The sequence below is a fragment of the Thalassophryne amazonica genome, chromosome 1 (assembly GCF_902500255.1).
Source record: "Thalassophryne amazonica chromosome 1, fThaAma1.1, whole genome shotgun sequence".
NCBI classification, from domain to species: Eukaryota; Metazoa; Chordata; class Actinopteri; order Batrachoidiformes; family Batrachoididae; genus Thalassophryne; species Thalassophryne amazonica.
The window spans coordinates 173,686,620-173,698,949 of record NC_047103.1 but is presented as its reverse complement, the minus strand read 5'-3'; the positions used below and the strand labels follow the sequence as shown (position 1 = coordinate 173,698,949).

General features: G+C 43.3%; 1 protein-coding gene across 1 annotated transcript in view; it reads right to left on the bottom strand.

Moving 5' to 3' along the window:
- cdk15 (cyclin-dependent kinase 15) overlaps window positions 1-7,577 on the bottom strand; it is an 86,720-nt gene extending 79,143 nt beyond the window's left edge. The window contains exon 1 of the mRNA XM_034182243.1: window positions 7,476-7,577. Within this exon, the coding sequence (XP_034038134.1) occupies window positions 7,476-7,577 (102 nt within the window). The remainder of the gene's footprint in view (window positions 1-7,475) is intronic.
- Between the last annotated feature and the right edge of the window lie 4,753 nt (window positions 7,578-12,330).

Here is a 12,330-nt window from a genome sequence, read left to right as displayed (position 1 = left end):
TGCCCGTGAAAGACGTCAAGGCTGTCTTCTCCACTCGCTCCATGTACAGATTGGCCACAATGGGGGATACCGGAGACCCCATCGCACAACCATGGATCTGCCTGTAGTAATTCCACCTAAACAGGAAATACGTGGTGTTAAGACAGATCTCCAAGAGTTGGCAGATGTGGTCTGGTGTGAGTTTGGTCCTTTCAAGTAGAGACACATCCTCCAGCAGTCTCTGCCTCACAGCTGAGACAGCCTCAGCAGTGGGGATGCAGGTGAACAACGATGTCACATCAAATGACACCATAGTTTCATCTACCTCCAGCTGCAGGTCCTTGATCTTGTTCACAAAATCTTGTGTTCTTCACATGTTGGTCTGAGTTACCCACTAGAGGAGCCAAAATCCACTTGAGGTGCTTGGCCACATTGTACGTGATGGAATCTGTGCTACATACAATAGGCCTGAGTGGCACAAATCCACGTTTGTGGATTTTGGGTAGTCCATAGATGCACGGAGTGGCGTCCCCAGGGTACAGTATGTAGTATGTCTGCCTGTCGATGAGTCCCTCTTTCTCCAGGTTTTGGAGGTAGCTAATGATTTTCTTCTTATAGCCGCTCGTGGGGTCTCTCTTCAGACGTTCATATGTATTGGAGTCACTGAGCAAGTTGTTGATCTTGGCCTCGTAGTCCGATGTGTTCAGGACCACCGTGCATCTGCCTTTATCCGCAGGATGCTTTGGTCCTTTTGCAGTGCTGACAAAGCTTTCCGTTCTTCTCCTGTGATGTTGGACGAAGGAAGCTTAGCACTGTTCAGCACTGCTGTGAGTCTTAGTCGGAGGTCCCCAGCTTTTGACTCTGATAAACTGTATTCACTGATCATAATTCACTGACCTTTTTGAAGTCTCTGCAGAATCCCAACCAGCGCCTTATGCGTTGGGCTTTGTTTTTACAACCGTACACTCTTGACATAAGACACATCAGTGGTAAAGATAACATTATTGCTGATGCTCTTTCCCGTGCTCCTTTAACCTAATGTGTTTCTCTGCTCCTTTTTGCCTCACTATTTGTCCTCCTGCTCTTAAACGGCTCCCCAGGTACCAGGGCTGCTGGGTGGAGGTACGGACAGCTGGTGGAAGGGTGCAGAAAGTACTGTATGCACGGGTATTATTTTGGTTGGGTCTTATGTACGTAGCCCTGTTTGGATGATAGTAGTACCCTCATTTTAAGGAGGGGGGTGTCACGGCCCTCCCCTGCCTGTTGTGGGAGACTCCCCACGGCAGGCAGGGGTGGGACTGCTTGAGTGGTGGCACCTGTTTTGTGCTGTTAAATTGTTTGTGCTGTGCTCATTCACTCTCTCTGATCTCTCCCCACCAGGTAACACATTTGGTTTGTCTTCAGTTCATCTTTCGTTCCACTTACTTTTGGTTTTCACATGCCAACACATTTGCACTCACATATTCACTCGCATTCATGCACTGCATACACCACTGATTCTTACTCACATCTGCCTACCTTGTATTTATGTTGCATTTTATTGTTTGTCAAATAAACCATTTTAATTGGCCTGAACCAGTGGTGTAGTCTACGTGGAACGCAGGTAGACGCCGTCTACTCACCTAAAATGACCAGGAATTTCCGTCTACCCACTTCAAATTGCCCCGGGGAATGTGATGGCGTAAATAAAATAAGCGCTTATTGACTTTAATTTTATTTTCTCCCTTTAAAAGACCGCGATCAGGCGTCCATCACTGCAGAGTGCACCGTATGTCCCACCCCCGCTCGCTCTGCTAGATAAGAGTTATAATTGGCTCATAGAGAGATGGGGCGGGGCTACCAGCTAATCAGTGCGAAAGCCACACACAAACAAGAAGAATGCTAGAAGTATCGATGGTGATTATTACCCGAAAAAATGAAAACAAGCCTCGGTTTTAGATTTTTTTTTCCCAAAACATCCACCTGCTGCTTCAGGGCCGATTGATGAAGTTTGCACCCTGAGTGGAGGAGATAAACCTGGCACTGTCTGCATTTCTGGTAAGTGGGCCAGCCTACGACAGCTAGTTTTTTATTTGTTAACTAAGCTAAGGGGCCTTTCACACTGAATATGTCAGACGCGTCAAAAAACGGTCTAAAAAGCATTATTTTCAATGAGATGCGTTGCTTTTTAGATGCTGACGGGAGCGCGCATTGCCGCTTGTCGGCAGGCTGACGTAGACAAAGTTCAATCCAACTTTGAGCCGTGACGTACCTTTGCGTTGTCCAATAGGAACGACGCGTCGGGCCAAAACACGGAAGACTAGTGGCAGAAACAGAAACCACTGATCTGTACAAAACAAAGGCATCACAGGACTGCTCATTTAGAGAGCAGTTTTATGAAGAAAAATCCTTGGAAATGTTTTTTGTTGTTTGTTACCTCAGAATTTCTGATTACTGTTAAAAAAGTTTAGAACACTTGTAATTAAAATAGCTAAATAAATCAATAAATGGTTCTTTAGAAACGTTTCATCTGTAAATTAAAACCACCTGTTATTTCAGATTAGATAATTTCTTGTTTAACATAAGGAACCTCAGACATTTATTTTTAGACAAAATAACATGGAAATTTGTACTTTTTTAAGTCTGGTAGATTATTTATATCTCATTTCAACCAGAAAAACAAACACTGTAAATAAATACAAATGTTTATTATAAATGTAACAGGAAAAATTTAACAATGACTGCAGGGTGATTGTAAAGTAGGATTTCTGTGACATAAACCTCTTGAATTTTTTTATAGTCATTTCAACTTGTAATTTCGTCAAAATATGTAATTGCCTTTAATGTTGTTATCAGGACAGAGTCATTTCTAAAATATGAATTTGAGCACAATAAGTGGAGAGCTTCTACCTGTGCAAATGTCTTTGGACTTTGATTCGTGGACATTTTTAATGATCCGTTTATTTGTTGTTAAAATATAAAATGAAACAGCTTTTTAAAAAATAGAGTTTTGCCGGTAATCTACAGATGTCTCTTGAGCTTGACTCCCATTGGCTGTTGGATAGTGTAGTTTTAAAATGACTGGAATTGGTAAGTGACATACTCTCCGGTATTAGTTGCATGGTTGTCTTAGTTAGTTAGTTGGTTGTCTTCATACTCTACTTTTGGCCTCCAATGTTTTTGTCATGGGTTGAAAAGGTTTCTGCAAAGTAAAGCATCTCCCATATTTTCATTGTTGTTATGTGAATTTTCTGGGAGCGAGCTTCTGTCCTTCAGCCTAGCTGCTGTTTTAATGGAACTTAACGTATACTAATACGAGCTTGTTTATACTGGGTATGGACCACAAAGCCTACAGGTTCCAGTCCCCATGTGGACCTGATGATGGACTGTCAGCTTCAACAGAGATTGTGGTAGGAGGCGTGAGGCTCTGCAGCCGGTGCATGCTCATGTAGACCGGTGTGTTCAGTTTTGTTTGTGTCTAAACTGTCCACAAACAACGTGGGGCCATGTGGATTATATGAAGGGTGAATCTTACAGCTGCTGAATTTGACAGTACAGGCTCATATCCGATACTAAATAGAGGGAGGAAAAGTGAACTCTTAGTTGGGAGGCAATAATCTGCTCCTTCTTATTGTTAAGAGAACTTTTCTTTCTTAATAACAAGGAGTCACAGTCACTTTTTTTTTGAGTGACTGTGACTTAAAGTTGTCTTATTTACTGTTAAACAATACACAGTAGCTTCAATATGATACTTTTGGCTGGATTTAAACATTGTTTATTCCTGGTTTATGACCTGATTAAATTTCTTTGTTAAATTAGGTTTTCAGATGCCAAAAAATAAATGGATTTGATCTTTGTATTTTTTTAATCACTCTTTTAGATTTACTGTTGTATGCTGTATTTTGCAATTGGTGCAAATTACTTACTTACATTCTGACACATTTCTCACATTTATAGTGGCAAATATAGAATATAAATGATCAGATGGAAAGTATAGATCTATTTGTTGTTATGGTGTTAAATGTTAATAACCGGGGGTGCATATGCACAGGGTTGATGACGGGCAAAAAACACAGTCTACCCACTTCAAAAATGTAGACTACACCACTGGCCTGAACCTCTTGAGTTATTTCCCCACAGTTAGTTTTGTTTGGGTTGTGACTTGCCGTCGAGCCAGGCTTGTTACAAGGGTGTTTGTTTGTTTTGAGCTCTGTAGTGCATTGATTTGTTTTGAGCTGTGCAGGGCGTTTGTGTGTTGTGAAATCTTGGAGTCATTTTTGATCAGGATATGTCATTCAAAGCACATATTAAACAAATATGTAGGACTGCTTTTTTACATTTACGTAATATCTCTAAAATTAGAAAGGTCTTGTCTCAGAGTGATGCTGACAAACTAATTCATGCATTTATTTCCTCTAGGCTGGACTATTGTAATTCATTATTATCAGGTTGTCCTAAAAGTTCCCTAAAAAGCCTTCAGTTCATTCAAAATGCTGCAGCTAGAGTACTGACGAGGACTAGAAGGAGAGAGCATATCTCACCCATATTGGCCTCTCTTCATTGGCTTCCTGTTAATTCTAGAATAGAATTTAAAATTCTTCTTCTTACTTGTAAGGTTTTGAATAATCAGGTCCCATCTTATCTTAGGGACCTCGTAGTACCATATCACCCCAATAGAGCGCTACGCTCTCAGACTGCAGGCTTACTTGTAGTTCCTAGGGTTTGTAAGAGTAGAATGGGAGGCAGAGCCTTCAGCTTTCAGGCTCCTCTCCTGTGGAACCAGCTCCCAATTCAGATCAGGGAGACAGACACCCTCTCTACTTTTAAGATTAGGCTTAAAACTTTCCTTTTTGCTAAAGCTTATAGTTAGGGCTGGATCAGGTGACCCTGAACCATCCCTTAGTTATGCTGCTATAGACTTAGACTGCTGGGGGGTTCCCATGATGCACTGTTTCTTTCTCTTTTTGCTCTGTATGCACCACTCTGCATTTAATCATTAGTGATTGATCTCTGCTCCCCTCCACAGCATGTCTTTTTCCTGGTTCTCTCCCTCAGCCCCAACCAGTCCCAGCAGAAGACTGCCCCTCCCTGAGCCTGGTTCTGCTGGAGGTTTCTTCCTGTTAAAAGGGAGTTTTTCCTTCCCACTGTAGCCAAGTGCTTGCTCACAGGGGGTCGTTTTGACCTTTGGGGTTTTTCTGTAATTATTGTATGGCCTTGCCTTACAATATAAAGCGCCTTGGGGCAACTGTTTGTTGTGATTTGGCACTATATAAATAAAATTGATTTGATTTTGTGCTGTGCAGGTTTGTTTTGAGCTCTGTAGTGCGTTTATTTGTTTGTTTTTTGTGCAGGGCGTTTGTTTTGAGCTCAGGGGCCTGTACTACGAAGCGGGGTTAGTGGCTTATCAGGGTAACTTCGGGAGTAAGTTGATGACGTGTGGAGTAACTTCCCGGTTAACCCGTACTACGAAAGGTGGATAGGTTTTGATCGAGGTATGCTGCCATGGCAATTTATGCTGTGTGCCAAACCTGCTCTGAGCAGGTTATGTTCTCAGTTAGCTTGAGGTTTTCGCTTAACCACTCCCTTTATAAGTACCGTCCATCCAGCCGGCCTACCTGGATGATCCGTTTGGTATTGGGGCACAAATTGTGAGGCGCTCTCTTCGCAGGGCGAGGGCTTTTAAAGACTGCCAGAATCCGCTGACATACCCGGACGATATTCTCTATGAAAGATATATAGATCCTCAGCCCAGGGAATTCGTTATCTTTGTCAGCTGATCGGGCCAGAAGTCTGTAACATCACCAGGGAATTCCTGTAAAACATACAGCAGCACAGTAGATAACATTACAGACATAATATGTATATGGATTTACAGTGAATGAACCACAGCTGACTCACATTAAAAGAACTGTTAAATCTACAAACAAGAGCTCTTTTTTTGTACATACAACTGCTGTATGTTTTACAGGAATTCCCTGGTGACCACATCTGCCAGCGTTTTCCTGTAAAAACAAGTCATTTTTTTTTACAGTGTAGCAATGCCCTGACGATCGAGCAGATAACGTGCCTTGTGCCTGTTTTGCCAGTGGACAATTTATGTATTCCATCAGTGATGCTGAACATCTGAGCAAGAATACTGTATGTCGTATGATTCGCAAAGTAGTACTTGCTCTATCTAAACTGTTGGATGCATTTGTCGTTTTCCCTGGTCATTTATCCACAATGCAAATCAAAGAAGGGTTTTATGCAATCGCAGGTAATTACTAATATCAAAATAGGTCTAATGCATGTCCATTAATTAGGTGAAGTGGGGCTTATCAAGCTCTGAATATAAACCTACCGTTCTGAAGGATGTTTTTATATTTCATCTTCACCTGCTGCTATTACATCTGACATATTGACAGGATTAGGAACAGCAATCATACAGTCAAGGTAGCCTATTTAGGAAACATTAAATTAACCTAACATTTATTAGTAGGCCTATGCCCACTTCTGAATCGTGTTGCATCTGGGCGTAATTAATGAAAGGTCATTATTTTACACATATTAGACATTCCACAGGTTAATCATCTGTAACAGATTTGGAGAACAATTGAATTGTACATACGCATTTACCCAATCAGCAATACGTTGCCAACAAGCCTGTCTTGCTTTATTGGCAGACGATGTGTTCGATTTCCCCCTTAACATTAATTTAAATTCCTCGTACCTCCGCATAATAATCGTGCATTCTTCTTCGGTAAAGTAAGGTGACCGCGCCATCATTGAAAAATGGTGACGTGTGCTGCAACACGCCCCTTTTATGTGAACGCGCACAAACTCCAATTAGGTTAACACAGGTTCAACAAATCAACATCTTATTCAGCTACCGATTAACACCACTTGAGGAAACCAGGTTTTGTCAACCCCAGTTTAAGAGGTTGACCCTGGGTTACATCTGAGTAAGTTAACCCCACTTTGTAGTATAGGCCCCTGTAGTGTTTGTTTGTTTTGAGCTCTGTAGTGCGTTTCTTTTTGTTTCACTTTTGGTTACTTGTCACTGATTCAGTTTTGATTCCCTATAAAACTTCAACCTTTTCATTCCTGACATTCAATCTTTTTTTTTCAAACATTTGTTGTTGTTTATGCAGAAACACATTCAGAACATGTTTCAGTCCCGCTGAAACGGTTCCACTAAATACGTGCGTCCCTGCGGCGGGACGCATGTGTTCATCTGTCCGCTCTTCAGTCACATGACCAGTTTCGGGAGCAAACAGCACGAGGACGCCGGATTTCCCGCCTCTGACTCGCACATGCTTCTGACCCGCTGACTGACAGAAGGAAACCTACTGCACAACCGTGTGTGTGTGTGTGTGTGTGTGTGTGTGTGTGTGTGTGTGTACGCGCACACGTGTTTTGGAGTCGGGACTCACCAAAGTCACATGATGTCATGTCAAACATTTCAGCCAACAGCAAAATATTTTTACTGTGAACTTTGTTCTGCAAAAAGTTTTAAGACGAAACATGAAAAACTTTACCTCAGCTGAACTCCTCAGCTCCTCCCTCTGCTCCTCTTCAGGATCCTCCTCAGCACAGCAGCACCTTCTCACACACTCCCTCCATCCACACAGCTTCTCCATCCTGTCTGATCCTGGTTCTGCTCCTCCTGTCTGCTCCTGCTCCTCCTAACTCATGTGACTCCCATGGGTCAAACTGAACAAACAGGGTCCCATGACCTCCTCTGGCTGTTGTTCAGGCCTTTGTTTGCTGCCCTCTGTTGGTCACAGTCTGTCATTGCCGTGTGTGAGAGGATCCATCACGTGCTCCAGTTGAAACACACTAATCGACCCCAAACTGCTAAAGTCTGACCCGAGGTGCAGCTTTACAATAGGACAGAAACTTTTTCATTGACATATGTCCTCTGCATTTAACTGTCTTCATTACAGTAAGACACAATCCAACCACTAGGGGCAGTGTGCAGCCACAGTCCGGCGCCCGTTGACCAACTCCAGATCTAGAGACGCTGCCTTGCTCAGGGGCAGAGAAAGGAGGACTCTAAATAAGCATGTTTTTGATTGCAGGAGAAACACAAACTCCACACAGAAGGGAATCAATCCCACAACCTTCTTGCTGTGAGGCAACAGTGCTAACCACTAAACCACTGTGCCGCCCACCGTAGGAGGTGGTGGTTCTGGCTCCTGATTGGCTAAGCTCAGTGTCAGTTCATTAGCTGTGGGTGCAGAACCCTGATTCCCAGTGACTCTGGGTCATGTTTTTCCTGAGCAGAACCGAGGCCCAGTGTCGCAGTCTGAACAGTCCCCCTACCTTCACTGTGCATGCATCATTTCTGAGCGTCAGCCGCGGTTCACAGATTAACACCTCATTTCTGCTACAAACTGCCTTTTGTACAACAATCATTTCCACATAAATTCAGCATTATTTCATCATAAAAGACGGAGGAAGTGCTCAGTGCGCCTCAGCAGCACGTCTGAGCCTGACTCTGAGTCTGACTCTCTACACTTAATGGCCCAGTCACACAGCACACAATGATTCCTGACCGAAGGGAAAAAAGTCACAATTCATTGAGAAAAGGTTAATGAACGAGTTTCATCACCAAACAGCCTGTGAATCAAGAGTACAAAACGGACGTAAGAGGAACTAAACCAAATCAAAGTTAACGTTGATCTCAACGCTTTTAACGAAATGCGCCTGGAGCCACAGCTGGAGCAGTGTGTGTCTGCATCTCTGAGTTCCAGGACTCGGCTCTGGGATGGAGCTCATAGCACCATCCCAGTCCTGGAGAAACTGCAAACAGAAGCTGTGGAGATCTGTGTGCACGTCAGTGGATCCACCTGCTCTGGTTCCTCGTCCAGAACAAAAGAGGGATCATCTCCATCATCATCAGAATCCACACTGTCTGTCAACACGCTGTGCGCTCCATCTCACTCCAATTTTTAAAAAAACCTGTGGTGTTCCGTGGTCACTGCTGTATAACTGTATTACATTCTAAGCCATATATATTGATTTATAACAGAAAACTGTCAAAAGGGCGAATAAATATAAGTGTAAAGATGAATATATCAGAGCAGTAAACTGATCAGTCTGTGTGAACACGCATTGACGTGTGGTTATTTCCACCAGCTGCACCTGATCCACAACGTGAATTCTTCCTTCCAGAACAGCTCTTTATATAATCATCTGAATCATCTACCTGTTGCCACATATACAGAAGGGCTGGATTGTCATTCCTACACTATTGTTATATTTAATAAAAAATTAGCACACACTGGAGTTGATGCTGCGTTCAAGTACCGCTGGAAATTACACAACTTTTTTGTTGTTTCAAATTCAGCAGTTGCTTGTGGCAAAATAATTAATTGTATCCACACAAAAGATTAATTCTGGCCTATATAAGGTGCCTGAGCCCATTGAAACTGACCCCCCACACAGATAAAAAAATCCAAGCAAGCAGGCTGAGTTTGCCCTGTAATTTCCAACGGTACGTGAAGCAGCAGCAGCAGCCTCAGCACTCAGAAACTGGCTTCTGCACTGTGAGAAAACATTCAGCTGGTTGAACGAAGTCAAACTAAACAGTAACATTGCAAAACCTAAACAAACGATTAAAAAACGTCAAGACCGATCAGACCACAACACCCATCAGTCCGTGACACCGATCACACCGTGACACCAATCAGACGATGACACCCATCAGACCGTGACACCGATCACACGGTGACACCCATCAGACGATGACACCCATCAGTCCGTGACACCGATCAATCTGTGACAACCATCAGACCGCGACACCCATCAGTCCACGACACCGATAAGACCATGATACCAATCAGTCCACGACACCGATAAGAACGTGACACCCATTAATCCCTGACATTCATCAGACCACGACACCAATCAGTCCACGACACCGATAAGAACGTGACACCCATTAATCCCTGACATTCATCAGACCACGACACCAATCAGTCCACGACACCGATAAGAACGTGACACCCATTAATCCCTGACATTCATCAGACCACGACACCAATCAGTCCACGACACCGATAAGAACGTGACACCCATTAATCCCTGACATTCATCAGACCACGACACCAATCAGTCCACGACACCGATAAGAACGTGACACCCATTAATCCCTGACATTCATCAGACCACGACACCAATCAGTCCACGACACCGATAAGAACGTGACACCCATTAATCCCTGACATTCATCAGACCACGACACCAATCAGTCCACGACACCGATAAGAACGTGACACCCATTAATCCCTGACATTCATCAGACCACGACACCAATCAGTCCACGACACCGATAAGAACGTGACACCCATTAATCCCTGACATTCATCAGACCACGACACCAATCAGTCCACGACACCGATAAGAACGTGACACCGATCAGACCGCGACACCCATCAGTCTGTGACACCCATCAGTCTGTGACACCCATCAGACCGTGACACCGATCAGACCGTGACACCGGAGTCAGTCCTGCACAAGGAACACGAGGTCTAAAACGGCTCCAGGCACCCACCCAGCAGTGGTTCCAACACCTCGGGAGGGTTTTTCCTCGCTGCTTGGACGGGGAACATCACAGCCTGCATGGACGATGTCTCGCGGTCTGCCTGGGACCAGAGGAGGCGGTTCAGAGCGCCAATATTCGTTGAAGTGTTAATGTCATCAGACGGGATGAAATATCTTTGTCAATGACCATTTTTTTCATGATATAAATGACACAATGACAGTGTCAGTGTTCTAAAGCACAAAGAAGAAATTAAAATGCATTATTGTTGACGAAAAAAGATGAGACTGAAATGTTTGGCATGAAAATAAAAATTAAAATCTCTCTCAATTTTGATCTTTGTTTCGTGCCACAAAGAAACATTGAAAAATCGGATAGATCCGACTCCAGAGAGTTAACTTTGTCTTACAAAGTGAGAAGCTAAAAGCCAAAATGTTTGTGTTTAATAACTGAACATTTAAGAAAACAACTGTATGAAACGGCATCATATGTCAAAAACAAATAAATAAGAAACTTGTTGCAGAATAAAAACATGACGTCAATAAGAAACATATAATGAAAAAATAGTTTATTTTTACACTCTGACAGTGTTAAAGTGTTCGATCATCTCTCTGAGGCTGAGATTAAAGTTACTGAGGGCGGCACGGTGGCTTAGTGGTTGGCACTGGTGCTTTACAGGAAGAAGGTCATGGGATCACTTCCCGCCCTTTCTGTGTGGAGTTTGCATGTTCTCCCCGTGTCTGTGCGTTTCCTCTGATTTCCTCCCGCAATCAAAAACATGCTTATTTAGGGTCTGCTGCTTTCTCTGCCCCTGAGCAAGGCAGCATCTCTACATCTGGAGTTAGTTGCTGGGCGCCGACTGAGACTGCACACTGCCCCTAGTGGTTGGATTGTGTCTAACTATAATGAGGATGGTTAAATGCTTTATTGTCATTGCAATGTGCAATGACAATAAAGGCTCAATTTCAGTTTATTTCATTGATATTGCGCCAAATCACAACAAAGCTGCCTCAAGGCGGTTCACATAAGTAATGTCTAACCTTACCAACCCCCAGAGCAAGAACACAGGTGACAGTGGTAAGAAAAAACTCCCTCTGATGATTTGAGGAAGAAACCTCAAGCAGACCAGACTCAAAGGGGTGACCCTCTGCTTGGGCCATGATACAGACATAAATTACAGAACAATTCACAAAACAAATATACAGGAAATGCTGTGGGTGCACAGGACAGGAGGGTTGCCAACACAAATACCACACCCATCTCTGGATGGAGCTGCACCTCAAACAGAGAGAAAAAACGGAATCAGTTACCTGGAAAAACAAATCGAAGGTGTAATTCATCAGCAGTAAATCAACAAGAAAAACACGAAATACTAAGGTGATCACCGGCCACTAGCCCTAAGCTTCACTAAAAGACCCAGAATTTAGATAAAGTTGAGGCCGCGGCCCGCTCCAATTACTGATAAAATGAATTAAAAGAGTAAAAAGCATGGTAACATACTACACAAAAGGGAAAATAAGTGCGTCTTAAGTCTGGACTTGAAAGTCTTCACAGAATCTGACTGTTTTATTGATGCAGGGAGATCATTCCACAGAACAGGGGCACAATAAGAGAAAGCTCTGTGACCCACAGACTTCTTATTCACCCTAGGGACACAAAGTAGTCCTGCACCCTGAGAACGTAAAGCCCGGGCCGGTACGTAAGGTTTAATTAGGTCAGCTAGGTAGGGAGGTGCCAGTCCATGAACAATTTTATAGGTTAGTAGCAGAACCTTAAAATCTGATCTCACTGGGACAGGAAGCCAGTGAAGAGACACCAAAATGGGTGTAATGTGGTCAAACTTTCTG